The 27,106-nt window shown below is 52.8% G+C and overlaps 6 protein-coding genes across 9 annotated transcripts; 3 read left to right on the top strand and 3 right to left on the bottom strand.

Annotated features, from left to right (window-relative positions):
- Positions 1 to 507: 507 nt before the first annotated feature.
- On the bottom strand, positions 508 to 2,312 carry LOC108028866 (dehydrodolichyl diphosphate synthase complex subunit DHDDS). Its single transcript, XM_017100857.3, has 2 exons — positions 1,523 to 2,312; positions 508 to 1,235 (listed from the first exon to the last, which is right to left on the bottom strand). Exons 1-2 carry the CDS (start codon positions 2,177 to 2,179, stop codon positions 990 to 992), a joined length of 903 nt encoding a protein of 300 aa, XP_016956346.1. The 5' UTR covers positions 2,180 to 2,312; the 3' UTR covers positions 508 to 989.
- A 345-nt stretch (positions 2,313 to 2,657) lies between these two features.
- Positions 2,658 to 3,726, top strand: LOC108028864 (40S ribosomal protein S14a). The gene is made up of 3 exons (XM_017100854.3): positions 2,658 to 2,804; positions 3,049 to 3,310; positions 3,370 to 3,726. The coding sequence occupies exons 2-3, from the start codon at positions 3,074 to 3,076 to the stop codon at positions 3,586 to 3,588; spliced, it is 456 nt and encodes a 151-aa protein (XP_016956343.1). The 5' UTR covers positions 2,658 to 2,804; positions 3,049 to 3,073; the 3' UTR covers positions 3,589 to 3,726.
- A 176-nt stretch (positions 3,727 to 3,902) lies between these two features.
- LOC108028865 (40S ribosomal protein S14a) lies at positions 3,903 to 4,849 on the top strand. Its single transcript, XM_017100856.2, has 3 exons — positions 3,903 to 3,967; positions 4,215 to 4,479; positions 4,539 to 4,849. Exons 2-3 carry the CDS (start codon positions 4,243 to 4,245, stop codon positions 4,755 to 4,757), a joined length of 456 nt encoding a protein of 151 aa, XP_016956345.1. The 5' UTR covers positions 3,903 to 3,967; positions 4,215 to 4,242; the 3' UTR covers positions 4,758 to 4,849.
- A 365-nt stretch (positions 4,850 to 5,214) lies between these two features.
- On the top strand, positions 5,215 to 22,426 carry LOC108028853 (E3 ubiquitin-protein ligase Ubr3). 2 transcript variants are annotated; one of them, XM_017100837.3, is made up of 11 exons: positions 5,215 to 6,975; positions 9,324 to 10,060; positions 10,120 to 10,348; positions 10,417 to 10,829; positions 10,903 to 11,061; positions 17,134 to 20,049; positions 20,117 to 20,540; positions 20,603 to 21,393; positions 21,464 to 21,595; positions 21,666 to 21,805; positions 21,869 to 22,426. In XM_017100837.3, exons 1-11 carry the CDS (start codon positions 6,303 to 6,305, stop codon positions 21,984 to 21,986), a joined length of 6,732 nt encoding a protein of 2,243 aa, XP_016956326.3. In that variant the 5' UTR covers positions 5,215 to 6,302; the 3' UTR covers positions 21,987 to 22,426. The 2 variants fall into 2 exon arrangements, with proteins under 2 accessions (XP_016956326.3, XP_016956327.3); XM_017100838.3 differs by having other exon boundaries at positions 20,120 to 20,540.
- Positions 11,109 to 16,544, bottom strand: LOC108028855 (uncharacterized). 2 transcript variants are annotated; one of them, XM_017100842.3, is made up of 6 exons: positions 14,170 to 14,307; positions 13,529 to 14,079; positions 13,298 to 13,459; positions 12,162 to 12,880; positions 11,719 to 12,105; positions 11,109 to 11,657 (listed from the first exon to the last, which is right to left on the bottom strand). In XM_017100842.3, exons 2-6 carry the CDS (start codon positions 13,901 to 13,903, stop codon positions 11,363 to 11,365), a joined length of 1,938 nt encoding a protein of 645 aa, XP_016956331.1. In that variant the 5' UTR covers positions 13,904 to 14,079; positions 14,170 to 14,307; the 3' UTR covers positions 11,109 to 11,362. The 2 variants fall into 2 exon arrangements, with proteins under 2 accessions (XP_016956331.1, XP_016956330.1); XM_017100841.3 differs by lacking the exons at positions 13,298 to 13,459; positions 13,529 to 14,079; positions 14,170 to 14,307 and adding exons at positions 15,394 to 15,717; positions 15,834 to 16,544.
- Positions 22,427 to 23,517: 1,091 nt separating the features above from the next.
- LOC108028854 (DM7 family protein GG17593) lies at positions 23,518 to 27,083 on the bottom strand. 2 transcript variants are annotated; one of them, XM_050885689.1, is made up of 3 exons: positions 26,940 to 27,083; positions 24,761 to 26,467; positions 23,518 to 24,445 (listed from the first exon to the last, which is right to left on the bottom strand). In XM_050885689.1, the coding sequence occupies exons 1-3, from the start codon at positions 26,962 to 26,964 to the stop codon at positions 23,562 to 23,564; spliced, it is 2,616 nt and encodes an 871-aa protein (XP_050741646.1). In that variant the 5' UTR covers positions 26,965 to 27,083; the 3' UTR covers positions 23,518 to 23,561. The 2 variants fall into 2 exon arrangements, with proteins under 2 accessions (XP_050741646.1, XP_016956328.1); XM_017100839.3 differs by having other exon boundaries at positions 23,518 to 26,467.
- Positions 27,084 to 27,106: the final 23 nt, after the last annotated feature.

Below are 27,106 nucleotides of genomic sequence, written 5' to 3' on the forward strand. Positions count from 1 at the left end.
TCGTTATCGTTATCCGAAAAATACCAGGAATTCACATGGCGTTGCCACCCCGCGCGCACTGAACTTTGGGTGACCCTATATAATTTATATTTCTAACGCTCTATTTTTTCTGATTTATTTTTTACCAATGGAGTATTAAATGAAAATGTTTACTTTCCAACTTAAGTTTTTTTGTTTAACGTGTTTTTGTATGAAAAGTATAATTATTTAATTTGTATTGTAAAAAGCTAAATCTTTTAAAAATTTGTATGAACTTTTTTCCTTTAAAAAGTGACAATTTAAAAAACAACAAACAGAACAATTTGAAAACATTGGATATTAGCAATACTTAGCATATCAAAAACAAAATTTTTCTTTTAGACGTTATTTATTTTGGATGTTTTTACTATTATTTTTTTAAGCGGCGAAGCATGAAGGAGTATTACAAAAATGTCAGTTTTTAAAAAATGTTAATAATTTTACAGGAGTCCCCCTTTTCTCCCCAGGAAAATGTAAATAAGTTAATAATAACCCAACGAAAAACACTTTACTAACCAAAAACATATAGTTTCTTGTATAATCATTTTGAGTGATTTTTACAATTACAACTTTTAGATTTTTAATTGAGCAGCGACTGTATAAAAAATGCAAATAATGTTATAGGATTCCCCTTTTCCCTATCAAAACCATTTCTTAATCTTCAATGTTTCATAATTTACTAACCAAACGAAGGGCAAACACTTTATGGTACTTATTTTAAAACTGAAAACTGCAAATAATCTAGGTAAGCGCACATTTCGGCCACAAATCCGTTGAATGTCTTGAACAGGTGCATTTAAGTGAAGGAATCTCCAGCGGCACACATATGGACACGTGGAACCCCTAGGGTTTTTAAGGAGGCTGCAGGTCGGTCGCCGCTGTACGTACATATGTGAGTGCTATTTACACGGATCCATTCCCCAGTCATATCACAATCGCTGACATGCTGAAATCGGAGGGCGGCGCGGACGTTAGTTGGCGGCCAGTCGGACGAGCAGTTTCCGCCGGTCCTCGTCGATGGTGGCCAGGAACTTCTGCACCCGCTCGCTGTAGAAGTCGCTCGTCCTGGCCAGCTGGCAGCTCTGCATGCGCTCCGCCCGCCGGAAGTCCTCCAGCTGCCAGCGGTCGCGCTGGTAGGCCAGAATGCTGGCCAGGAAGTGCCAGAAGGTGATCTGCGGCCACAGGACGTTGCTGAAGTACAGCACGGAGGTGCTTAGCTGCAGGCGAAAAGTCGGATGTTTAGTATTTAAGACTTACACAATATTTGCTTTACATTAAGGTGCACTTTCACCAGTCAATAGCTAAATTAAAGCATTAAGCCCTAGCAGGTTCAAAGTACTTGTTAATGCATTTTAAAGGGGATCAAAGCTCAAAGCTAATGCATTTCACTAGCAACAACACCAAGGAGTACAAGCAAAGTTCGAAGAACTGCTTAAGATACTGCTTGTGGAATGGGTAGGTTAGATTTTAGGGTGCCTGGAGGACTTCCCCCACTGCCACGCACCTGCCACATCATGAAGTCGCTCAGCCTGGTCTCGCCGGAGGTGCGGAACACCAGATCCGGCGGCGGCGAGTGTCGCGTGTAGAGGCACTCCTCCAGCAGCCGTTCGCTGATGTCCTCGGCAGCCAGATCCTGGCTGCCATGGCGCAGCACCGTCTCCACCGCCTGCGTGATCTCGTCCCGCGACGTGTAGGCAAAGGCCACGTTCAGGAAGAGCTTGTCGTTGCGCTCCGTGCTCAGCATGGCCGAGGCGACCAGCTTCTGCAGATCGAGGGGCAGCAGTTCGATGTTGCCGATCACCCGGATGCGGATGCCATGCTCGTTCAGCCGGGTGGTCTCCTCCAGCAGGCGGGCGAACTTCTCGCGGGCCAGATTGAACAGGCCCTCGACCTCCTCGCTGGAGCGCTTGAAGTTCTCGATGCTGAAGGCGAAGGTGGTCACCTCGCGCACGCCCACGTCCAGGCACCAGCGCAGGCAGTCGGCCAGCTTCTCGAAGCCCCGCGAGTGGCCCTCTATCTTATCAATCTGCTGCGAGCGGGCGAACCGCCGATTGCCGTCCATCACAAACGCTACGTGGTTCGGGATGTGGCCGCAGGCGCGCAGCGTCCGCATGGCCAGCCGCTCCGTCCAGGTGTACTGGTAGTCGGAGACCCACGACATGGCCCCTGGGTTATCCGCCTTGGTGCCGCTCCGCTGGATATAATAGTCGGTTGGATATATTTATTTATTTTTTGGGTGTCTTGTGATTAGAGCTGTCACCCAGTCGACCCCCGGCCTATCGAATGGGGTGTTATCGGCGGTGGCACATCTCTGACCAGCCAGTGTGACCGTTTTCCGATTATTAGGCAAATCCAGGCACGAACCACTCGATAGTTGCTGAGCAAGGACACAACCCACTCGATAAACATAGCCAATACACAACCCTCGATTAATCAGGGTGACCAACACACTTGTCATCACCTCTAACCATCGATAACTTTTTAGCTGGGACAAGAACCTTCCCCCAAAAAGTATGACCAAATCAGGGCAAAAAGCCTTTTAAAATTCAGTTTGCCTAGGTGACGTGGCCCAGACACAAGCAATAGAGTGAGTTTTTCATGTAAATGCCTTGGAAATCGTTCGAAAACAATAAAAAACCGCCGCGCATTTGGAAAGCGACGAGGGTTTGCAGCCCCGCTCGATTAAACATCGATCAACTATCGACCACCTATCGCCGCAACTCAGCAACCCTGTCATTTTGACAGCTACGACAGCCTTCTTTTTTGATATCCGGTTCACGCAAGTGGTTCGTCCCAGAATTTTGCCCCTCAACTTTTTGTTAAAAACCCCGACTTTGAGCCCTTTTGAGGCCCCAAAAATGTGCGCCCCTCAAGAGTGTTCAAGGCGCCGGCGGAAACCCATTGAAAAGCTGCCCGGCAGCTGTATTTTTTTTACGTTTTTTGTTTTGTTTGTGCGCATGCATTTGTTTTTGTTTGTGAAACGGCAGTGTGGCTAAAAATGTGCATTCCCTTCCCTTGCTATTCCCGCAGCTGCTGATCGACAAACTCACCCAGAATGGCACCCAGGAAGGCTAAAGTTCAGAAGGAGGAGGTGCAGGTCCAGCTGGGCCCCCAGGTGCGCGACGGCGAGATCGTCTTCGGAGTGGCCCACATCTACGCCAGCTTCAACGACACCTTCGTCCATGTCACCGATCTGTCCGGCCGCGAGACCATCGCCCGCGTCACCGGCGGCATGAAGGTGAAGGCCGACCGTGACGAGGCTTCGCCCTACGCCGCTATGTTGGCCGCCCAGGTGAGTTGCTACACGTCCGGTCCGCATGGCGCCCCTCTAACGGATTGAATCCCCCGCAGGACGTGGCCGAGAAGTGCAAGACCCTGGGCATCACCGCCCTGCACATCAAGCTGCGCGCCACCGGCGGCAACAAGACCAAGACCCCCGGACCCGGCGCCCAGTCCGCTCTGCGCGCCCTGGCCCGCTCGTCCATGAAGATCGGCCGCATCGAGGATGTGACCCCCATCCCATCGGACTCCACCCGCAGGAAGGGCGGTCGCCGTGGTCGTCGTCTGTAAAAGGCGGAGCCGGGAGAGCAGGCATACCTGTTCTTGGTCGAAATACTGCATTTGTGTATGCGATAAGAAAGCTATTCTGTTTGTGTGCATAGGTGCACTGTAATAAACCAGGAAAATATGATGTAAATGACTACAAGACATTTTTGCGTGTTCATTGGCCGGATTTCGGGCTCATAAAGTGCTTTGCCAAGGGATTTATTCGGTTTTCTAGCAAAATGTTTACAAAAATTGTCGGCTTAGCTGGCAGAGTTGCCAGCCCTCCGCGCCAACTCGCCCAGTGGCAGCCCGATAGCGCCGCGCAAGCAGCCCTACCGATAACTATCGCCTCGCCAGCTGTGTTGTTTTTGCTTTCTTTTTTCGTATCCGGTTCACGCAATTGGTTCGTTTGCTAATTTCTCCCCCCTTTTTTTGTGATTTACTGCAGTTTGCGAATTGAGCGGCAAAAACGCCAGGATGCCTCGGCTAGTGCAAAAAAATCTCAATTACTTTCGAAGACCAAAGTGCAGAAAAGGCGCTGGCACGGTGTGGATGCAGCTCAATTAAATTGTGTTTCGCTGTTTTTTGTTGTTGTTCTTGCGAGTGACCTGAGCCGGCAGTTGCTAATGGTGATCTTTCCGCCCTTCCAGTTGCTGATCGACGAGCAGACCCTGCAGAATGGCACCCAGGAAGGCTAAGGTTCAGAAGGAGGAGGTGCAGGTCCAGCTGGGCCCCCAGGTGCGCGACGGCGAGATCGTCTTCGGAGTGGCCCACATCTACGCCAGCTTCAACGACACCTTCGTCCATGTCACGGATCTGTCCGGCCGCGAGACCATCGCCCGCGTCACCGGCGGCATGAAGGTGAAGGCCGATCGCGACGAGGCTTCGCCCTACGCCGCTATGTTGGCCGCCCAGGTGAGTTGCTTGGCTCGCGCGATTCAAACCCCCCGATAACCCTGCCCAATCCCCCGCAGGACGTGGCCGAGAAGTGCAAGACCCTGGGCATCACCGCGCTGAACATCAAGCTGCGCGCCACCGGCGGCAACAAGACCAAGACCCCCGGACCCGGCGCCCAGTCCGCTCTGCGCGCCCTGGCCCGTTCGTCCATGAAGATCGGCCGCATCGAGGACGTGACCCCCATCCCATCGGACTCCACCCGCAGGAAGGGCGGTCGCCGTGGTCGTCGTCTGTAAGAGTATGCGCCGCCCGGCTCTGACGCTGCGTTGTTTTTTTATACTATGAAATACAGCATAAATGTAGAAATAAAAAATGGAAATGCAGTGGAGACGGCTTGTTTGGGCTTCCCCGCCACGCAGGTGTGCGCTTTTGACCAGTGGCAACACAACATTCGCGCGGCTATCGATGGCTGTGTGCAGAGTATCGATAGAAGTGGCAGTTGATATTTCAGAAGACAAAATCCTTAATCAGCAGCTAAAGATGTATTCCTAAGCAAAAATCCTTTTCTAGACTCAAAACATTAACATATACTCTATAAATTTATATATAACAACATATATGGGCTGATTTACACACGAGAAATGTTTGCAAATTCCTACAGACTTGCCCAAAGCCCTATCGCCCTTGCCATCGATGGGCCCCCATGTACGATGTATCGATACTATCGCAAGTGGTTGGCCCAGCGCTAATTTATATACACATACACGCGAACGGACCGTGTGTGGATATTCGTGGAGCAAATCGAAATTGGCAGGATTAAAAGCAATCGCGAGCGCAAAGGCAGCGGCTAAAGGGCTGCCCACGCACCGAAGGAACCAACTAGCTGGTCCAGAGGTCCATCCGTCTGCGAATAGTAGGCAGAAATCAGCGTAATTGGCAAGTTCAATGCTCGACTAATATATTTGGCCACACTTGTCGGTGTGCGTGCCAGCCCGTGTGTGTGTGTGTGAGTGTGGTGTCGTGTCCGTGTGTGCGTGTGCGGCCGCGACGAGCATGTGTGCGTGCGTATATTCGTATATTTGCAAGTCTCGCGGATGAAACAGCGTGAAAAGTGAGCGAAATCGGGAAATCGGGGAAATCGGGAAGCCTGGAAATCTGGAAATCGAGCCGCCCCAGCAGAACTCCAGCCCACTCCACTGCACTCCACTCGATCCGCATCCGCATCCGGGCACGGGCGATGGGGATTTAGCCCCGCAGCCACCGCACCACAGCAGGTCGGTTGGGCGACGTCAAAGAGCAGCGCAGCGAGGAACGTCAGAAGTGGGAAGTCAGAAGTCCGAAATCCGAAATCAGAAATCAAAAATCAGAAACCCCAAGCCAAAAGTCCGATTTCGGTAGCCGAAAAACCAAAAGCAAAAGCAGGAGCGGAGCTGTGCTGAGATGTCCAAGCGGCTCCACTGAGTCAAGTGTTTGGTGTTGTGAAATTTTCCGTCTCCATCTCTCCAAGCGTAAATCCCAAAACCCAGACCCCCGCCCAGCGTAATCCCTCCCCCCAGTCAAGCTGTCTAAATTTTCAATTGAACGCAACTCCGCCATAAACAACAAAAAATAGGAAAATAAATTCGGCCACCAGCCAAATAACAAAAAAAAAGAAGAAAAAATCACACAGTAAAGAAGAAGCAGCAGCAGCCGAAAAAAAGACGAAAAGAAAACTTGTTTGAAAAAGGCCGAACCGAAAGAAAAAGAGCAGCAGCAGCAACAGCAGCAGGCAGCAGCAGCTCGAGAATTTCAGCGGATCGGAGCAGCGGCGACGTCACCAAAAGATACGCCACCATTTCACCATGGACGAGGATGACAACCTGTCCAATGCCGACATCAGCATCGATGACGAGGAGGCGGAGGTGGTGGAGCAGCGCTCGCACGAGGCGGCCATGCAGCAGGACCAGGAGGATGTGGACGAGGACGAGTCCTCCGACGTGGACCTCTCCTCGGTCTACGTGCTGCCACCCATAATCGCGCCACCCATGACATCAGTACCCCTCTTCGGAGGCTCCTCGGCGGTGCCAGGAGGAGCAGGCGGAGCGGCAGCCACCGCCAACGCCGATAACTCGCATTCCCCCTTCCACGACTGGGACTCCAGTGTGGCGGCAGCCGCTCCTCCGCCGCCACCGCCCAGGGGAGTAGCTGCAGCTGCAGCGGGCTCAGGCTCGGGCTCGGCGACGGGAGCTTCGGCTGCAGCAGGCGGAGGAGCGGCAGCGGGAGCAGCCTCCTCCGGCGATGCCGGGGCCAAGCCGAGCTTCTTCTTCGGCGCCTCGTCCTTCAGCCTGCGCAGCCGCAAGGAGGTGGCCGCCCTGATCAACACGGAGTGCTGCCGTGGCAGCCCCACGCCCGATCTCGACTCCATCATGGACACCCTGTTCAATCCGGGCACGCCCATCGACAACCTGGACAACATCGAGTGGATTCGATGGCTCATCGCCGGCGGAAGGACGCCGCAGGAGTTTGTTAAAATTGGTACGTTCAAATTCTAGATGTGCAGTGTGTGAGCAACTCGCGCCTATCGATAAATGTGTTTCCATTGCATTTCCTATCGGCGAACAGCTGATCGCAAGTCCGTTGCCCCTGAAACTCTGCCAGTGTGTGCGCGCGTGTGTGTGTGTGTGTGCGAGGGTTACCTGTCAGCTACCTGTGTGTGCGTGCGTGCAATGGTTGTAGGGCACGCAAGGCGAGGGCGGAGAGGGAGAGCATAACAGCAAGGTGCAAGGCAGCGTGAAGAGTACGAGTGCACCACCATGGCAACAGCAATCAGGCGCACTCACTCGCTCACACACACGCACACACACACACACTCGCACTGATTAGGGGAGTCAACTTTAGCCCAATTTAATCTCAACAGCTCATCTACTGGCCATGCTGTATTTGTGCATAATTCTTTATGATTACTTATTTTTTGTGCCAGGCTGCGTATGTCGCCAAAGTGGCTTTTTATCGTTTATGGTTGCCTGTCCCACTTCCCACTTGTCAGCTCTCTCACACACTCGCACACAGGCGCGCGCGCGGGACAGACGCACACGCACAGTGGAATGCAACTTGCACCTTGTTTGTCAGCTGTTCGATTCGGTTCGCCTTGCGTAATAAATGTTTCCGCAGCATCCGTCCCAAAAACATACGCACACCCATGCCGCAGGTGCTTGTTTATATGCTGGCACCTTTTGTTACCGCTAAGTGCTCCTATTATTTTTCTTCCTCTTTTTTTTGTTACTCTGTTGCAACAAAGTGCTGCACAGCACAGCACAGCACAGAGCAGAACAATTGCAAAATTGCGCTGGGGCGGCAAAAGTTGATTGACCGTCATTGTTGTTGATTTGACAAGAACACGCACAGTGGGTGCGAGGGGCGGTTGAGTGTGTGATGTGGCCCACTGTAAGCTGTCATCGGCAATTGACCGAAAGACCGTTATGCTGTGGAGCTGTGTGGGTGTCTGCCCTCTCCCTCGCTCCTTCGCTCCCAGCTTTTCCAAAAAAGTTCTCAGTTAGAGAGAGACGGGTAGATGCACGGGGCGGGGGAGAGAGCGAGAGAGTTGCCAACTGTCTGTCGATCGATCGCCATTTACACACTTACAAGATTGTCAATCAACTTTCCGCTGCACTGGCGGTATTGTTGTTGTTGCTGTTGGTATTGGCCAATTGATTTCCTTCCGCATGCGGCGGCCGACAGCGCTGACCTTTTGAGCAAACAAGGTCCAAGCGAAATGCAAAATGCGAAATCCGCTCGCATGTGTTGGGTATGAATGAACATATGTATGCCCCAGAACGCAGGCCGAAGACAAAAAAGCCAAGAGTCACGCAACAAGCGAAATTAACCAAGCAATGAGTGCATCATTTTATTTTTGGAACCCAATCAAATCAATACCAATGGCAAGGCGAAGCCAGAACAGCTGGCCTCGACAGGTTTTTCGATTTCACCTCATCTCGCAGTTTCCTCGTCGATAAGTTATCGTTGTTGTTCACAGGTGGTACACGATTTGTAACCGATCGATTATTTCGATAACATTGCAAGGAAAATAACGGATGTTTAAAGCTTCTAATAGTTTTATAGTAAACAATCTCTTGATAACTCAAGATCTTTACTCCCTTAAACGTATGAGATACATCTACACACATTATTTTGTTCGCACTACAAATTACTTTTATCAAAGAACGTTCAGCAAGAAACAAACTTGATAAATTGACCAACAATATTATCTTTTGTAAAGCTCTACAAATATTTCACATTTAATCTGAGACGTATAAGCAAATTTATATTATGTTGCTTCCCTTTTAATTTTATCAAAGTACAACCCAAAAAAAAAAATTTACCAATTCGATTATCTTTTGCAAGGCTATATAAAATGTACAAACTTCCTGAAAAATGTCATACATTTAATCTTTAATGTTTGAACAACTGTGTTTACACTTAGATTGGACATTTCAGGGCCCAAGCTTACAAATAGAGATGAGTAATTTTTTAAGTTACAAAAAATATTGATGTCAATGATAAAAAGGCTAGGGTCATGGCAATTACAAAGCTTTTACAACTATTGAAAATAGTTTATAAATTGCGCTGAATTCTTGATGCCTATACAATGACACATCCTGACGAAAACCAATAGTTGGCCCTGGGGCCTCTGCCGAAAGATAAATACGAAGTAAAGTTTTAACCTTTAATGGGTATACCAGTTGGTACTTTTTGGACCCCTCAGACCATGTATTGTACTGCTTCCCATTTAGAAGCAGGGGCGTGTTTCTATAGCTGTTTGTCTTGTTTATATATACCTAAAAAATAGCCGAACTGTATGCTAATGTTTGAACTGTATCTTGCAGTGCGCAGCTATGACAACCACGCCAAGTGCGGACTGGTCTGGGTGCCCCATGTGGTGGCCTACAGGTGCCGCACCTGCGGCATCTCGCCCTGCATGTCCATCTGCCGGGACTGCTTCAAGAAGGGCAACCACACGAACCACGACTTCAACATGTTCCTGTCGCAGGCGGGCGGCGCCTGCGACTGTGGCGACACCTCGGTGATGAAGGCGGAGGGCTTCTGCAGCGATCACGGCATCAACAACCGGGTCAACCGCGATCCGGTGCCCAATAATCTGCTGGCGGTGGCCGAGGCCATTATGCCCAAGCTGCTGTTCCGCCTGCTGCAGCATTTCCGCGAGCACAGCGACACCTCGCTGCAGGTGCACGCGATGACCTCGTACTCGTGCGAGGAGTTCGCTAACATGCTGATCGATCTGAACAACATGGGCGAGATCATGCGCAAGGTGATGACGCGTACGCTGATCAATCCCGAGGTATATGCCTACTTCATGGAGGCCCCGTGCCTGGACACACGGAACGGCCGCTTCCTGAAGGCTAACCGCGAGAAGTACGAGGACGCTGTCAACAGATTCCCCAACCCAGAGCCGCCCGATGAGTACAGGGATCTGCCGGCGCTGGGCGACAAGCTGGTGCACACCACGCTGCTCGAGGAGTTCATCTTCTGGACATTCAAGTTTGAGTTCCCGCAGACGTTGGTCTGCTTCCTGCTCAACATGCTTCCCGATCAGGACTACAAGGTGGGTGCTTAAGGAGTTTAAGTTACATATAATAATAATGATTCTATTCTCGCCCAAAGGAACACCTCACCCGCACCTTTGTGATGCACTACAGTCGCATACCGTCCGTGCTGGAAATGTCCCGCGATCCGGACACGCTCAGCAACCGGGTGGTCCACATGAGCGTCCAGCTCTTCTCCAACGAGAGTCTGGCCCTCAAGATGGTCAACGAGCTGTCGCTGCTGCACGTGATGATCATCAGTCTCAAGCTGATGATGTCCAAGATACTCATACAGAATACGCTGCACGGTGAGTTGTGGCTTGGCATCCCAGACGCGCAGCCCTTTTGACGAGTGTCCTATGCCTTTCCTCCCTAGATCCCGGCAAGAATTTCCACTTTGTCATCGACTGCACGCGTCAGGTGATGAAGGACCACTGCTACTGGCCGCTAGTCTCCGACTTCAACAACGTCTTGTCCCACGAATCGGTGGCCCTGGTCTTTCTGCGGGACGACAACCTCATCGACATGTGGTTCCAGTTCCTGCAGATGCTGCAGGGCATGAATGTCAACGTGCGCGAGACGGCCTCCCATGTGGAGTTCGAGCCGAACAGCTACTATGCGGCGTTCTCTTGCGAACTGGAGGCCAGCGCCTATCCCATGTGGTCGATCATCTCGCATCTACAGGACGGCACGCACGCCCACCTGGCCAAAAAGATCATCAACTACTGTGTGACGACGCTGCACGAGTGGCTGGACTCCATTTACTTCATGGAGGCGCGGCTATCTATGGTGAGAGATTTCTTCCTCTTAAAATTTGGCATAAAGCACCAAAATCGATCCCTCCCTTTGATTTCTCTTGCAGGAGGAGATGATGCAGGCCTCGTTCCACTTCCCACTGCATCGCTATCTGGCCGCCTTTGTTTGCCAGGCGGTCACCAAAATGGGAATCAGTCTGAACGACGTGCTGCCCTCGCGCCCCTACCTGCTGCCCCTCCTGATGATCCATCCGCTCCGTGTCCAGGTGAGTCCTCCTTCCACATACTATCATTATTTCTCAGACACAAGAGGTTATTCGTTTCTCTGGCTTCTCAGATTCAGATTCTCTTTATTTGTTTTCCTTTTGTATGGCTAAATTTCAGCATAATTTTAGTTATATCTTGTCTTGCCCGATTCTGCGTCACTGGCGCCTCGTTCTCCTCCGATCTCACTTAGACTACGCGACAGTAATTGCAAGTGTGTATTGATAGGTAGTGTAAAACTAAGAAAGCTATGACATATGTGCGGGATGGAACAGCACCGCCTCTTCGACTCTCCCTTGCTGCCTAGAACTTCTTCTTCGGCACCTGAACGTGGGGCGTGAAGTCGTAGGTGATGATCTTGGGGCCCAGGAAGCCGCCGTAGCCGTTGCGGCCCTTGTAGTAGATCCCAATGCCAGCCAGGGGCACCGGCGGATTCGAGACCACGTCCTGGATGTCCACGAAGGGCACAGTGCTCTGGGCCGCGTCCTTGTCCAGGCCCGTGTTGGTGAAGTCGATGCACTGATTGTGGCGCGACAGAGGTATCGAGTGGGTGATTGTCCGCGTGGACACGTCGGCGTTATCCAGGCGCAGTTTCTCCCTGAAACAACAAGTTTTGTAAGGGTTTCCCCAGCGAAAAGCACGCCGATATAGATGCTCACCTGCGTGCCCCGCTGACATCGGTGTTGTCGTTGGACTTCCAGTAGCTGTTGCTCTCCGGCTGGATGAGCTGACCCGTCTTGAAGTCGAACTCGCTGTAGTAGGCCTCCAAGTTCAGGTGCGTGCCTATCACACGGAATCGCACGCCGGTGATCACAAAGCTATTGTCGTCCGTGTCCACGTCGTCCAGGTCGATGGAGCGACTCTCGTAGCTCAGCATGTGATAGTCCACGCCCTTCTTCACATCGCGATCGAAGAAGTTGTACGTCTCCACTGGCTTCCACTCCAGGGTGCTCTGATTGACGGCGCCACGCGGCAGCAGTTCGCCCTGCTGGATTTGCAGGTGGAAAATGCGGTTTTTCTTCACAAAACGCAGACCAGTCACGATTCTGTAAGGGGATATAGTTGGTGATCTTGCTAGACTAGAGATTTGGTTGTAGCTCACCTGTTGCGCTTCACATCGGCGATGGTGTCCCGCAGGTTAAAGAACCGATCCGACTTGAGACCCTGCTCATCGCACAGGCAGAAGCAGTAGCTGCAGTGCCAGAGGAGGTAGCGCCACCAGCTGTCCACCTTGGTGGTGCCCCTGGTGCATCTGCCGCGCTGGCCCAGGACGCGTCCGTTCTCGTACTCGATGAACTCGTAGCGCCTGGTGCTGTTCTGCGGCGACGGGCACACCCACATGTCGGAGTCCACGAACTGGCAGTTGTACAGGCGACCCGTGCACTTCGGCTGGCGCGAGCAGTAGAGATCCTTGAAGCAGCCCTCGCTGCGGGTGGACTGATAGAAGCCGCAGGTCTCGCGGCACGTTTCCTCGTTATTCAGGTCCACCTCGTTCTCGATGTAGCCCTGCAGGAGCCGTGTGACCTCGTCGTAGGTCACACCCGCCACATGCTTGGCCGGATCGCAGCGATAAACGATGCGATCCGCACGCAGCATCACGTCCTTGAGCACTTTCAGTGTGCGCTCCGTCCGCTTCTCGTAGTCCGAGCGCATGAGCTCCGCCTCCTGGGTGTAGTTGCCCTTGCCGTAGACGCGCAGCATCATCCAGGAGAACTCCATCATGGTGTAGGCCTTCAGCTCGGTGAGGGCTATGTCTGCGTACAGGGAGTATATGAACTGCTGGGCCGACTGCATGGTGTTGCAGATCTGATTGGTGGACACCTGCAGGCAAGAGTTGTGGGGAAAGTCATCAATATGGTTAATACCCAGCTGTTTTCAGTGGCATTCTTTACTAGCTACACCTTGCTCTTAGCTCTAATTTGCCGTCCCATCTGGCTGTTAAATCGCTGTCATACCCCTAGAGTGCTATAACACGCGCTAGTTACGGATCGCGTGGGGGTGTAAGATTACCCACCCCGTTGCCTATCAACAACATTTTTTGCTGTTCGCTGCCATAGAAATTTGATAATCTAAAAATAATTGCAAAAGTGAATTACTAATTGCACTGAATCAGTGCTGGGGCTTTCGGGTTTTTAACAAAGAACTAGGGTCCCTAGCTATCGCTATAAGGAGATGATGGAGCTTTGCAGCTGTTCAAGTGCCTGAAAGATGGTGGCTTTTGGTGGGTTGGCTACTAACGATCATGGCCCGGTAGTAGAGGGTCTGCGAGACCATCACTCGTTCGATTTCCTGCAGGATGCGCGGCATCGAGGCGGTATTATCGTTGCGCAGGATGGCCCCGGCGACATTGAGGACGGCCAGTTCATCCAGCTGGTCGCTGCTCTGCTTGGCAAAGGTGTCCTATGTGGCGGGGGAGGAGGAGCAGTGGGTTAATATGGTCTGGCCAGCAGCTGGTATGAGGCAGAATACCTTGTAGGCCTCGTACAGCTTGCTGATGTAGACGAGATCCCTTTCGAGCAGTGACCACTCGTAGTGGTTGAGGATCTCGTAGCGGTGCTCCTCGAAGGCGCGACCCATCAGCGGCTTCGAGTCGAAGTCCCGATGCGAATCGAACACCTTCCTTATCTGCGTCTCCTTGTTGTTCTGGCTATTGGCCGTCTTGGCCAGATAGTCCCACAGGGCGCGTTCCAGGGCAATGTACTCGGTGCGCAGGGCGTCCACTTCCATTTGGGGGATGCTCGGGTGCAGCCATCCCTCGGCGCGGGCCGATTCCGTGTGTCCAGAAATCATCAGGGCGGCCACAACAGCGGCCAGAGCGACTAACTTGGCGATAGGCGGCGCCATGTTTACTCGCCCGATAAGTTATATCCGCCCAGCGAATACAATAAGGGGATTTACTCGTATTTCGTGGGAGAACTTCCGAGTTGTTTAGCCTTGGAGTTGGCTGCTTCTTCTTCTCCGAGTTCCACTTGCTTCCAGTGGAATGGGATTGCCAGACAGGCAGAACTTCCTTCCAACTACTGGAAACAAAGAATCCGAATCACGTTTTAGGATTGCGCCGTCCCGATGAACAGATTCCACGATTATTTTTTTTCGTATTTGCGATTTACTTTAATTCACGCTCGCCTTCGCCTCTTGCCATATAATTTCAGCTGGGTGTTGTTGTTCTGACTGCTGTTCGGCTACTGTAATTTTTTCAGTTTCTGTCTTAAAGCGCTCAGCGCTCAGCGAGTGTGTGTGTGTGTGCTGTGCTTGTTGGAAATACAATACAAAAAACAAAAACAAAATTGCTGACTGAAGCTCTTTTTTCGTGCATTGTTGTTGTTCTTTCGAGAGAAGCGTAAACACACACACACACAGCCACGCGAATTGAGCGAATTTTGTTTGATTCTTCGGTTCCGATTGCACTGGGCACACACTCACTGGAATAATACCCTACTCTTTGGGCTTAATTATACAATCGACGGCGATCATTTTGGCACTTGTAAGCGGAGCAATCGATAACTAGAAAGTTGTGCCGTCCAATTGGTTTGGCAAACAGCTGATGTGTGAGTGCGTGAGAGGAGAGAGCTCTCTCTCGCTCTCTCTCTGTCTCCCTCTCTTTCTCTCCTTGACGCAATTGCAGCAACAAAGAGGTGCGCTCGTGCGCTCTCTTTTCGCAGCATGGGGGCAGCGCTGCTTTGCTGCATTGCCCTCTGACGTTTGTTTGTGGACTCTTTTTTGTTTTGTTTAACTTGTTTCGCAGTCTTTTGTTGACACAAGACCTTTGACCTCACGCAAATATACACAAACCCACACACACAAGTGCAGACTCGGCTGGAATAAAGGGGAGCACTTGGAAGGGGTGCCCCTGCCTGTGTGCGCTGTGCGTGTGGAGGCCTTAACCGTTATTTGGCGACAAAAGAAACGGTGACTAATACACTGCGAGACTTTCTTTTGCCAAAAAAAAAAAGCAGAAAATAAATAAACCACAAGAAGCAAGACTTAAGTGACGCGTCAACCGGAAAGTCGAGTTTACAACGCTCGAAACCCCGTGTCTAGAGTGTAGACCCACTGAATCTCATCCCCGGCGACCATCATTAGTGAATCACACGGTGGCCAGGCATGAGGAAGCAGTTCGCAAATTGACACCCCATTCACGATCCGCATTGCTACAGTGGAACGTGCCCGGGCTCGAACCACCCTACAAAAAAAAAAAGCAATAAAATAGTTTTAGCCGACAACCCACCCGAAAATATCACATTTCCCCCGAAAAAACCTCGTGAATTTCGAGTTTTAGGACCCAAATTCCGCCTGTAAGCAGACTAGATGAGCCAAAAGTCAGACTGTATTACCTCATAGGCGCTGGTCAGCTGCTGGAGCAGGTTGCTGGACGTGGCATTGGACGACCTGTCCTCGTTGCCCAGCAGCGTGATGTGCAGGCGGTCCATCAGGTGGTGCACCGAGTGGGCGTTCGGCGAGACGGTCCACTCGGCGAACGTGATGAGCGTGGACATCTCCAGCCTGTCCTTGTAGGCCTCGTACTTCTGCATCTGCTGGTAGCGCGACGAGATCCTGTTGATCGTGTCCGAGATGTCGTTCATCTTGGCCATAATGGGGGCATTGTTGTGCATGAAGCTCGTCACCGACTCGATGGCCAAGGCAACGTACTGGGCGTGCTGAAGTGGGTTTTTTCGGGAGGTTATTCATGCGTCGGCCAAGTTTCTGCCTCTTAAGTAAGCTTTCAAGCTTTGCATCTCCGAGCATAACCCCTGAGAGCTGGCGACTGACTCACCTGGTCTTCGGTGTGGTCTATTTGCTTGCTGACTTCTTTGAGCCGCTGCAAGACCTTCTTCTGCTTCTCCCTCATCAGGGGGAAGTCGATGTTCGCGGCCAGCGGGGAGGACTGCACGATGTCCCAGGCCTTGAGGACGCCCGAGGTGACCTCCTTGACCACATGGATGATGTCCAGGACGTCCTCGATCAGCGCCTCCGTGCGGGTGGGCTGTTGCAGGGCCACCAGGGTGGCCAGCAGCAGGGGAAGTCCCCATTTCAGAAAGTCCATTCTGCAGCCGGCAGTGCGTGTGTGGTGTTACCTCGGCTTTTGTGGATTTATTCACGGATTTTCGCTGATCGTCGGGGATGTTTGGGTGATATAGGGGTGCCTTGTTTTTTTTTTTGTTAAATATTGTGATTAAATGTTTACACACACACGCACACACACACACACACGCTGGCTGGCACGCAACTGCGCCCGCTGGAAATCAAAACGCAAATGCCATAGCCACAAAAACAGAGAGTTGAGTTGGGGCTCGAGCGGCGAGTTTGGGCTGGTGGATGGGATTTAATCTGCTGCGCTGCTCTCGCTGCTCCGAGATTGATTAACAAGCGTACAGACGTGGGCTTACTTTTCTTCTTTTTACTCTTTCTTTTTTTTTTTTGCCGCCGCCTGCAGACACCCCGTCTCGCACACAGACAGACACACGGGAAGCGCTCGGTTTCTTTGTTTTGTACGGTTCTTTTCCAGCGGGAGGGGGAGGGCAGAGCCGCAGCATAGGTCGCAGCATAAGTGGGAGCGAGCTGGCCTGCTCAGAGTTGACTTTCCGAAACGAGTTTCGATAACTCTGCCTGCGTGTCATCGATGTGTCATAGTTATCGCCCTCGCGGTGTGCCGTTATTTCATTATATTGGTATTTTTAATTATTTTAAATAAGTTAAATGAAAAAGTGCTAAGAATTTTAAACTGCAGATTTGTTAAATTAAAACTTAAAATGTTAATCCGTATTGAATTTTTATTTAAGCATTCAATTAACCATTATTTTTAATAGCTTCATCATATAAACATAAATTTATTAGATTGGAAATAATTTTATCTTTATAATTTATTCAAAAATTTGTAGTTGCCAACATTTTTTTACGTGAATAAATAAGTTTTTTTTATTGTATTGTATTTACCATATTCTAGAACCATATTTGGTACTATTCAATTCACCATAAATATGCTTTAAATTTATTTACTTTTAAATTTAAATTTTATTTACTTTTTTTTTATACCTATAACGAAATATTCTAAAACAATTTCCTGCTCCTTGCAGAGTTTCTTCTACGAGATCCTGGCCGGCAAATGGGTGCGCAACGGGCTGCAGATCAAGGGCCAGGCGATGACCTACATCCAGGCGAACTTCTGCAACTCGATGGCCGACATGGACCTGTTCTTCCTGCAGATCTGTGCCACCAACCTGCCGCAGTACTTCTTCCTGCAGAACACCATCGAGCTGTTCGACGTGGGCCAGTGGCTGGAGACGGCGCCCCTGAAGCAGCCCCAGAAGGCGGAGCAGTCCTCGATGCTGGAGGGATTCCTCACCTTTCTGGCCACCCTGGTGACGAGTCGCACGAACCTGGGCAACGACGAGGCCACCCAGTGCATCATCGAGATCAGTGCCCTGCTGGCCACCGAGAACAAGACGCACTCGCAGCTCCTCGAACTGATGCCGGAGCGATCGGGCAATGTGCACACCAAGAACTTTGAGACCTTCCTGAAGAAGCTCTCCGTCTACAAGGCGCCGTCGAGCGGAAGCGAGAACCTGGAGCAGGGTCTCTTCACGCCCATCGACGAGGTGTGGGAGAAGCACTACGATCCGCTACACGTCCTCTTGCGAGCGGTGCATCGCCGGGACTTCCAGTCCTCGCTGGATCGCTTCACGAACTATGTGAAGAGCAAGGAGAAGATGCCGGCGAGCGGGAACCTCTGGCCGCCGTTCCGATTGCCGCAGGCTCTGCCCGCCAACAGCTCGTTCAGTGATCCCTGCAAGATTCTCAACTCTCGCGTCTTTCACTCCACCATTCTGTCGATATTTTTCCGGGCTGTGCACACGCGGGATGTCTCCGAGCATCTGCTGGCCCTGGCTGTGTTCCTCCTGGAGATCGCTGTGGAGACCAGCGATGATGTCGGCAGTGGCCAGGGCGACCGTGCTCCCCCGGCGCTGGCTGCCATGGTCGAGTCCTCGGGCGGACCGGGCTATCATGGCTACGGTTCGGGGCGACAGGAGCCGCCCAAGCTGTTCCAGTGCTATCCCACGGACAATCTCAGCTGCAATCTGCGTCATGTGGTCAAGAAGGTGTCGCTTAAGTCACGCGACCCGCAGGTGATCACCTCCAGCTATCGCTCCAATCCGTTCTACTCGGATCTGGACTTTGATGTCGATGCGGATCCGGAGCAATCGTTGCGTATGATTGGACATGGCGACTCCGAGGGCGATGAGGCAACGGGCGGCGCTGGTCTGGCATCAGTTGGCCTGGGCCCGGGAGCCCTTAGCCGGCGGAATGTCTCGCAGGCACTGGTGCCCATGCGAATGCCTGGCATGGAGGTGGCCCTGCCACCCGATCTTTCGGTGGTCGCCGAAACGGGTGTCGTCATCCGGCAGGGCAGCAACGACGACGAGCTACTGAGGGAGGGCGATCATGCCATGGACATGAGTCCGGCGGCCGCCCTCGATTTCCATTTCCCGCTGCAGCAGATCACGTTGCCGGAGAGCGGCATGGAGGTGGCCATCCGGCGGGATCTTCTGCTGGCCGAGACCAATAACATGGGGGCCATCGGAGGCGCTGCTGGCGGTGGTGGTGGCGGTGGCGGCCTCGCCAACCCATCTGCCACACCCCCTGCGGCGGCCTCCAACGAGATGTTCTCACCCACCACGCCCACGGGCAGTGGCATGCTCCTGCCCTTCCAGCGGGTTCAGCCCGTGGCCGTGCCCAGCAGCGTCAACATGGACATCGTGCCCTCGAATGCCCTGGGCGCCGGCGGTAGCTTTACCTCCGGCGTGAGTGGTGGCGGCACCGGGCGCAGGATGAACTTCGAGTCGGGCGGAGCTCGCAAACGATCCGTGGACATTGCCATCGGTGGGAGCAACAAGGATGAACTGCACCTGGACGAGAGCATCTTGTCGCTGCTGCTCAAGCTGCATTCGCAGCTCTCGGGCACGCTGGACAGCTTCTCGCTGAGCGACGGCGAAGAGCAGGCGTCGGGCGAGGACTCCTCCATGGACGTGGACTGCAACGAGGCCAGCACCAGCATGGCAGCGGCCGAGAGCACCGCCCTGGCCGAACGGGGACGCAGCAGGCGCAACTACAAGAACATCCATGTATCCTCCTCCCGCATCGGCGACGGGCCGTTCTTCATTGGCAATCTGTTGCGCAAGATCGCCAAGCAGGACGAGCAGTGCGCCGTCAGCATCGACGACATCCGGGCCAGACTCTGGCCCAATCAGCGCGAGAGGCAGGCGGAGGCCAAGGCGCGCGAGACCAAGGAGAAGGAGGAGCGCCGCAAGAAGGCGCGCGAGCGCCAGCAGAAGATGATGCAAGACTTTGCCAACAAGCAGAAGCAGTTCATGCAATCCGCTGCGGCGGCAGCTAGTCACATGGACTACGGGCCGGAGGACGAGGACGACGAGGAGCTGTACGAGGAGCAGCCGCGCGAGAAGGAGTACGACTGCATCATCTGCAATTGCACCACGCCCAGCACCGAATCGAATCCCATCGGTCTGGTGGTCCTGGTCGAGTCCAGTGGCATTGTGGGCCACCGGCGGCGGATCGCCGAGCGTCTGCCGCTGCCACTGAACGTGGAGGACGAGGATCGACTGAAGCACAGCACACGACTGGCCGCCGAGTTTAGCAGGCGCACCGAGCTGCTGAGTCTCAAGTTCGGCGACGAGTCCTGGTATCTGTCCAACAACATGGCCTACGACAACGGGGTGCATGTGCAGTCGTGTGGCCACCACGTGCATCTCAGCTGCCTGGAGGCGTACCTCAAGACGCTGTACACCACCCAACGCCAGCCGGTGCAGGATCGCGGCGAGTTCTACTGTCCCGTGTGCCGGCAGCTCTCCAACTCGGTGCTGCCGCTCAGCCCGCAGCTGGACAGGCCCACACATCTCGTCCGCTCGGGCAATCAGCCCTTCGAGCGCCTCGTCGCCGACCTCACCGATCTGATCAAGGAGAACGAGACGATACCGGTAGGATTTGACTATTCAGAGGGATGTCTTGAGAGGATTTGCCTTAACCTTACCCTTTTACTTCCAGCAGCCCACAAAACTAACGGAGGCCATGGGCCATGCCATGGAGGTGATGACGAACATTGCCCAGCGCAAGGTCAAGTGCGCCTCGATCACGTTCCGCAAGCTGTTCATCTTCGTCACCTCGATAGCGCGCACGAACCTCGAGGCGGAGATCATCCAGCGCGGCGGCTCCCTCTGCTCGGCGAATGCCACGCGCTACAAGCCCAAGCGGGACTGCATTGTGCCGCTGCTGCACGTGCTGTCGGTGCATGTGCGCGTCCTGGTCGAGTGGCCGCTGTGGAGCAGCTGGGCCTCGTTGGCCGGCCTGCCGGTGAGCGAGACGGAGCCCCTGCCGGCCCACTGCCTCGAGCTGATACCCAGCCTGCTGGCCGATCCCATTGCGCTGCTGCTCAAGTTCATCCTGCTGGCGCCACTGCACTTGGACCAGGGTGAGTAGTCCGGCCCCCATATTGGAGCTATGACGATTGTAATGCACCTTCTTGCTCTGCAGATTACTTCACCTGCATGGTGAAGGTGATGTACAACCTGCTGTACTACCAGATTGTGGTCCAGCTGTGCGTCACCCTCACGGACTTCGAGTGCGAACACATTCTCAAGGTCTACGGCAGCAGCAGCAGCAGCAGCAGCAGCAGCGCTGCCAGTGGCGCTGAACCCCAGACGGAGTCTGCCGCCGGAGCCACGGGCAGCTCGTACAATCGTCGGCGCGCTGGCAACCAGCAGCAGAGCTCCTCGCAGCTGGGCAAGGCCATGGCCCTGGTGCTGAGCCAGACGAACGAGCTGGCTCACCTGCGACGCGACTGCATACCCAGCACCAGCAGCTCGGCGGCGGCCGCGGCGGCGGCTGGCTCCTCCTCCTCCTCCGCCACAGGCGCCGCAACCGCTACCTCCTCAGCCTCGCCGCACGAGGTGAACCTCAAGTCCATGGAGCTGCAGCTGCAGTCGCTGTGCCTGCCCTTCCTGCGAGTGGCTGCCCTGCTGCGCCAGCATCTCTATCGCCACGAGATGCCGGAGATCTCGGCACCGGGCCTGGAGTTTGTGCGTCTGGTCTACTACCTGGAACTGGTCACCGACTCGATGGACTGGGACTGCTTCAATGCCAGCAAGGGCCTGTGCTTCATACCCGGCACCGAGCAAACGCTGCCGCAGTTCTGGTGCCAGCAGCTGATGGAGGTGCGTCCGCCGGCGGACACGGTCAGGGAGCTGGTGCTCATCAACCAGCACTCGCTGTGGCAGCAGCCGCGCCTGCTCGAACTGCCGCGCGAGTACGAACGCCTGTTTACGGTGGGTTTTTGCCTATGCCCAGATCGATTGTGTGTGTGCGAGCTAACTGAGGTTGTTTTTCCATCGACAGTACTACCACGAGCGGCCGTGCCTGAACTGCTACAAGGTGCCCAAGGAGAGCTCCATCTGCCTGCTGTGCGGGACGATCGTGTGCCTCAAGCAGAACTGCTGTGCGGAGAACGATTGCTGCGAGGCGGTTCGGGTGAGGAGGCTGTACTTATCCCATATCCTAGAATCCCAACTAATTCCCGTTTTGTCTCGTCCCCAAACAGCACACGCTCTCCTGTGGCGGCGGCATTGGCATCTTCTTGGTGGTCACCTCCACCTACATCATCGTTATACGCGGCCGACGCGCCTGCCTCTGGGGCTCCCTGTATCTGGACGACTTCGATGAGGAGGATCGCGATCTCAAGTGAGTGTGGGCCATCTAAAAATCTAAGATACAAGTTCTAAACCCCTTCTCAACCCCCTGCAGGCGCGGCAAACCCCTGTATTTGAGCCAGGACCGCTTCAATCTGCTGGAGTCACAGTGGCTGTCCCACAAGTTTGCTCACACAAAACACACCTGGGTGTTCCACCGGGATCTCTTGTGAAATATGGAAGATCTACTGCGCAGCATCCAGGAGCTGGTGGGCCAGATCTGAGATGGGATCATCGCCAGTGAGGCCGTCCGGCTGCCCGGCAGCTGCTCGCCTAGTCGAACCAGTCAACCACCCGCCCCGAGAACCAGCCCCTCCAACAGAACACCACAAGAGCCACAGCACACAGTTCCCCGAGTCAAAGCGAGTTTCGCTGTTGTGCCGGAGCTTCAGACGCGGAGGAGGAGAAGGACACCCGTAGCCGCATCCGTATTCGTTTACGGTCTCATCTCCCGCCCTCCACAAAACACAAGAACCCACACACACCTCACCTCCCCCCACGCACCTAGAAGCAACGTCGGCAATTTGCAATTAATTGATATTACACATTTTTATATATAACAATACTTATAAAATATGGATGCAAAAATGCAAAACGAAAAACGAAAAACCTACAGCTATATCTGATTGTTTGTTGTCAACTGTTCAGCTGAGAAGCGCCTAGTAATAGCCCCAATCTCGCGAGGATCCTGAGTATCCAACAACCAATTATAAACTATAACAAATATGTATGCGAAGGCGAAGAAATAACCCGAGTTGCAAGCACCGCGCGGGTCTCTCTAGTTGCGTTCTACCCAAACTAAGTCTTAAGTCCTTAACGTGTAGGTTTTTTTTTAGGGAAACGAAGGCAAGCAAGCAGATAACAAGAATACGCTACACAATATATAACAATTGTCTACATTGGCCTCATGAGTTTGTGCATGTAAAAAATTAAAAAGATTATATAGTTAACATATATATATACTACAATATACACTAAAATTAAAGCTACGAAAACGAGAGAAAAAAATATAAAACACAAAAAAAAACCATAAACGAAAAGCGAATTGTGAAATGCGTAGAAACTAGTTTGCAAACACCCATTAATCGTAAATATTATGTAATTAAGAGTGGAAAATATGATTCGAAGAGCTGAGAGATGAGCGAACTGGGAAAATCTGTTATTAGTTTTTACAAATTGTGTGTTACGTAGGCGCTGGCAGGGCGGCCAAATCTTTAATTTCAACGATCAAATTGAGCCGCTGCAAAGACTAGCTAATACTCGAATGTATAAGGTTTTTCAAGAATTAAAAGAAGGAGGCTTGTCTCCTCGAAACCTGGTTGTCTAGTAATTGGTACATCAATTTCCATCGAGCTGTAGAGCAATTGCAGGCGAGTTGACCCGAACGACAGGCGTGAATTGTAAATACACTGAGCACGCGGCTGCATCTTGTATAATTATATATTAATGTAACGCATTATACTTCTTATTCTTTTTTTTTGCTAGTTATACAAATCTAGATGTTTCGGTTACTAAATACTACTCTGCGAACACAAGAACACACACGATTTAAGAGATTAAATGGCACAGCACAGCAACACACACCCCAAACACAAACCACACACCACACAGAACACACACTCTAGTACACCGAAAGAAAAAAGATAATATGTAAACGTGCATTCTGAGTGGCAGAGCGAAAACCCCGAATAAAATTGAGAAACATTTAAACAGAAGGTGGCTATATTATACTGACTATCAGGTGCATCCTAGCCCAAGTGGAACTTGCCGCAGTCCTTGCAGCGCGTGACCTTGCGCAGCGCCCGGCGGCAGTCGTCCTCCATGCGCTGGGCGTGCTCCAGGTACAGCTGGTCGGTGTGGTCGCGTATCTCGTCGCGCTCCTCGAGCACCTGGCGCAGCTGGTCCAGCGCCTGGCCGACATGGTCCTCGCTCATCGCCTCCTCGCAGAACATCAGCTTCATCTCGGCCTTGCCAAAGTCGGCCACTGCGTCGGCAATGAGGTCGATGTCGCTGTCGATCTTGAAGTACTTCAGGTACTTCTCGTCGTCCAGGGAGCCCAGCGAGCCGAGGGAGCCCAGCGAGGTGTCCAGCGGGGCGTCGGGATAGACCTCCATCTCCGATTCCGTCTCCTTGCCCGTGCTGTAGGTCATATTCAGCTGGAACTCCACGGTGCTAGCCAGGGACTCGGTCTCGTTCAGGCCAGTGGCTTCGGTGGGCTCCTTGCCCTCCTTGCGGCTCTCCCACTCGAAGAACTCCTCTGGCTCCATGCCACCGTATATGTCGTCTAGTTGTATGTCCGACAGGTCGCTGAGATCTGGGGTCTCCGAGCGGTTCTTGGTGGAGCCAGCTGTGGGTTCGGTGGGTTTCATTCCCTTTCCCTTGCCCCCCTCAAGGGATTCTTTTGGTTCGGCACCAGGATTTGTATTAACATCTAGGTATGGGGCTCCATACGGTTTCTTTCCGTTCTCCCTCTTGAAGGCTTCTTCTGGATCTTGTATGTTCTGCAAATCACTGGGAAATGGGGTTCCCGGTCGGTTCAAAATGGGTACAGCCAAGGATTCGATGGGCTTTGGTTCCTTCTTTCGGTTTTCTTGTGGCCCTTCACCAGGGTATAAAGGATCATCTTCTGGACCTGGCAAATCGCCGGGATATGGAGTTCCCGGTCGGCTTATAATGTATCCAACTGGGGATTGCATTCCGCTTTTCTCCCCAAAGCTCATTTCTGGATATGTACCACTGGGAAATGGGGTTCCCGGTCGGTTCATAACGGCTGCAGCCAAGGATTCCATGGGCTTTGGTTCCTTCTTTCGGTTTTCTTGTGGTTCTCTACCAGGGTATAAAGTATCATCTAGTGGTGAGTCACTGGGATATGGGACTCCAGTTCGGTTCATAGTGGATCCAGCAGTGGGATCGCCAGACTTGGCTTTCTCAAAGGATTCTTCTGGACCTGGCCAATCGCCGGGATATGGAGTTCCCGGTCGGCTTATAATGTATCCAGCTGGGGATTCCATTCCGTTTTCCCCCCCAAAGCTCTCTGGATATGTACCACTGGGAAATGGGGTTCCCGGTCGGTTTATAACATATCCAGCTTCTAAGGATTCTGTGTTATCTGGTTCTACTTCCGGCAAGGCACGCGGATCTGGGGTGTCCGATCGCTTCATCGTTGCCCCTGGTGCCCCTCCCATCTCCTCCCCATAGTACTCCTCCAGATCCGTGCTCTCCGGGCTGCGCGTGCCGTTCATCATGCATCTGGGATCCATGCAGGTGGAGCAACAGCGAAGCTCCTCGTGCTCCTGCTCCTGCTCCTGAGTGACCCTCACAAAGCACCCCGCAGTGTAGGCATGCAGGTAGTTCTTCAGGCTGTGGGCACCCGGCGGCGTGGCCGGGTCCTCAGTCTCCAGCATCAGGAAGCCCTTGGTCAGGCAGCGCAGCTTCCTGGTGCTGAACTCCACGGACTGGACGTACCCGGCTCCAGAGCCGGCTGGTTCCGCCGCTGCCTCGTCGGCCTTCTGGCGGCCCTCCGCCTGGATGCTCTTCAGGAAGGCACTGGCCGCCCTGGCGGACGTGAACTGGCCCACGAACAGGGGCGGGGTTATGCCGTTGCTGTGCTGCGGCTGCGGTGTGCCCGCCTTCCAGAGACCGCCCCTGAAGAAGGACTCCGGCAGGCTGCCCGGCTTGAAGATGCAGCCGGCCTTGAAGCCCTTGGGCTGGAAGCGCTCGGGCAGGAAGATGGGCCGCTTGACGCCCTCGCAGGCGGGGAAGACCTCCGCGGGCAGCTCGAAGTCCGGGCACACCTCGTCGCCCATGGTGGCCATGGCCACGGCCGGCTCGTGCGGATGCACGATGGTCGAGAGAATGGCCACCGTCAGCTTGGACACGCGCGGCATGATCATCAGCACATTGGACAGATCCGGTGTGTAGATGTTGTACTGCACGGGCAGATGGCGGAAGGGATAGGTTGAGGCTGGCTTGGGTGCCGTCGGTGTGGTGTAGACCATGGACAAGGTGATGTCGTGGCGCAGCATGCGCATCTCCAGGCTGGGCCCCTCCGGGAGGCGATCCCTCCCCCTGGCCGTGGGGGCGGGCGGCGGCCTGTAGTTGGGGGTGTAGCCGAGGTCGATCTTGGTCTCCACCTTGGGCGGCGTGGCGGGCAGCCCCGTGGTAATGACCGGCGGCACCGACTCCAGCAGCTTCTGCACCTCGACCGGCATCTGGAAGTCCTTGGTGCGCAGACCCACGAACAGGGGCGGCGTCGCCCCCTTGTGATTCGGCGGCATCAGGCCCAGGGGATAGAAGCGCTTCGGGATGACCCCCGGGCCGAACACCCCGCCGGCGTCGAAGCCCACCGGCAGCAGGAGGCGGGGCATGAAGATGATCTTGTCCACGGGAGCGCGATTGGGGAAGAGCGTGCGCGGGATGTTCAAGCAGGGCGCCTCGGCGCCCTCGAAGAAGTTGGCCGCATCCTGGTCGTGCTTGTGGACCTCGATGGAGAGGCGGGCCGCCACCACGCGGTTGTCGTGCTCGTAGCATATCAGCGGCATGACCAGGTTGTGCAGGTTGGGCATGTACTTGGGCCTCTTCACGATGACCACCTGGTCGGAGAGGTCCAGGCGCTTCACCTGGTGCAGCTCCAGCACGCCGAGTCCGGACTTGCCTGAAGTTCACCAAGTGTGAGAGCACTTTATTACGATATTCTGACAACCCTTATTTTTATTATTTATTTATTTTTATTCTGAACTCGTTTGGTAATTTTTTTTTTAGTTTTTTTTTTTCAAGAAAAAATTATAATTTTATGCAATTATATGAAAGCTCAAGCGTCAAACGTCATGTGTCAAATTTATAAATTTTAAGCATACAAAATAAATAAAATTCAGCCTAGCTTAAATTTTTTTAATAATAATTAAAACTAAAAAAAATTATATTTTTTATATGTACGCCTCAAAGTCAAATGTCAAAATTGGACAGGCGAAAAAAATAAAATTTTGCTTAATTTATTCTTTGTATTACAAAAAAAAACGGCGAAAAAATGTATAAATTGTATGAAAATGCAAATTAAAAACATTGAGCATGTAAGAAAATAAAATATCCAACTAAATGTAAAAATAAATCATATATTTGTTCTTTACCTTTATTATTTCCGCGTCTCTTCATTTTCTTTAGATCTCGAGCAAACACAAAAGCGGCAACGCGAAGAAAACAAATTAAGGACCGGCTTCACAGTAAAAATTTCAGATAAAAAAAAAATAATTTAGATGTCGACTGGTTGGCAGTAGAAAGGAGTACAAGGTCTGTT

This window comes from Drosophila biarmipes, chromosome X (assembly GCF_025231255.1).
Source record: "Drosophila biarmipes strain raj3 chromosome X, RU_DBia_V1.1, whole genome shotgun sequence".
In the NCBI taxonomy this organism is placed as follows: domain Eukaryota; kingdom Metazoa; phylum Arthropoda; class Insecta; order Diptera; family Drosophilidae; genus Drosophila; species Drosophila biarmipes.

Bases quoted from the DNA above. Each gene is read 5' to 3' on its own strand.
- LOC108028866 (XM_017100857.3), bottom strand. From the start codon at position 2,179: ATGTCGTGGGTCTCCGACTACCAGTACACCTGGACGGAGCGGCTGGCC. The intron at 1,236-1,522 runs GTGCGTGGCAGT...TTTCGCCTGCAG, and splicing joins GCGACTTCATGATGTGGCAG to CTAAGCACCTCCGTGCTGTA.
- LOC108028864 (XM_017100854.3), top strand. From the start codon at position 3,074: ATGGCACCCAGGAAGGCTAAAGTTCAGAAGGAGGAGGTGCAGGTCCAG. The intron at 3,311-3,369 runs GTGAGTTGCTAC...AATCCCCCGCAG, and splicing joins CCGCTATGTTGGCCGCCCAG to GACGTGGCCGAGAAGTGCAA.
- LOC108028865 (XM_017100856.2), top strand. From the start codon at position 4,243: ATGGCACCCAGGAAGGCTAAGGTTCAGAAGGAGGAGGTGCAGGTCCAG. The intron at 4,480-4,538 runs GTGAGTTGCTTG...AATCCCCCGCAG, and splicing joins CCGCTATGTTGGCCGCCCAG to GACGTGGCCGAGAAGTGCAA.
- LOC108028853 (XM_017100837.3), top strand. From the start codon at position 6,303: ATGGACGAGGATGACAACCTGTCCAATGCCGACATCAGCATCGATGAC. The intron at 10,349-10,416 runs GTGAGTTGTGGC...TTTCCTCCCTAG, and splicing joins CATACAGAATACGCTGCACG to ATCCCGGCAAGAATTTCCAC. The intron at 21,596-21,665 runs GTGAGGAGGCTG...GTCCCCAAACAG, and splicing joins ATTGCTGCGAGGCGGTTCGG to CACACGCTCTCCTGTGGCGG.
- LOC108028855 (XM_017100841.3), bottom strand. From the start codon at position 16,103: ATGGACTTTCTGAAATGGGGACTTCCCCTGCTGCTGGCCACCCTGGTG. The intron at 12,106-12,161 runs GTGAGCTACAAC...ATCCCCTTACAG, and splicing joins GCCGATGTGAAGCGCAACAG to AATCGTGACTGGTCTGCGTT. The intron at 11,658-11,718 runs GTGAGCATCTAT...TTGTTGTTTCAG, and splicing joins GATGTCAGCGGGGCACGCAG to GGAGAAACTGCGCCTGGATA.
- LOC108028854 (XM_017100839.3), bottom strand. From the start codon at position 26,964: ATGAAGAGACGCGGAAATAATAAAG. The intron at 26,468-26,939 runs GTAAAGAACAAA...GGTGAACTTCAG, and splicing joins GAGACGCGGAAATAATAAAG to GCAAGTCCGGACTCGGCGTG.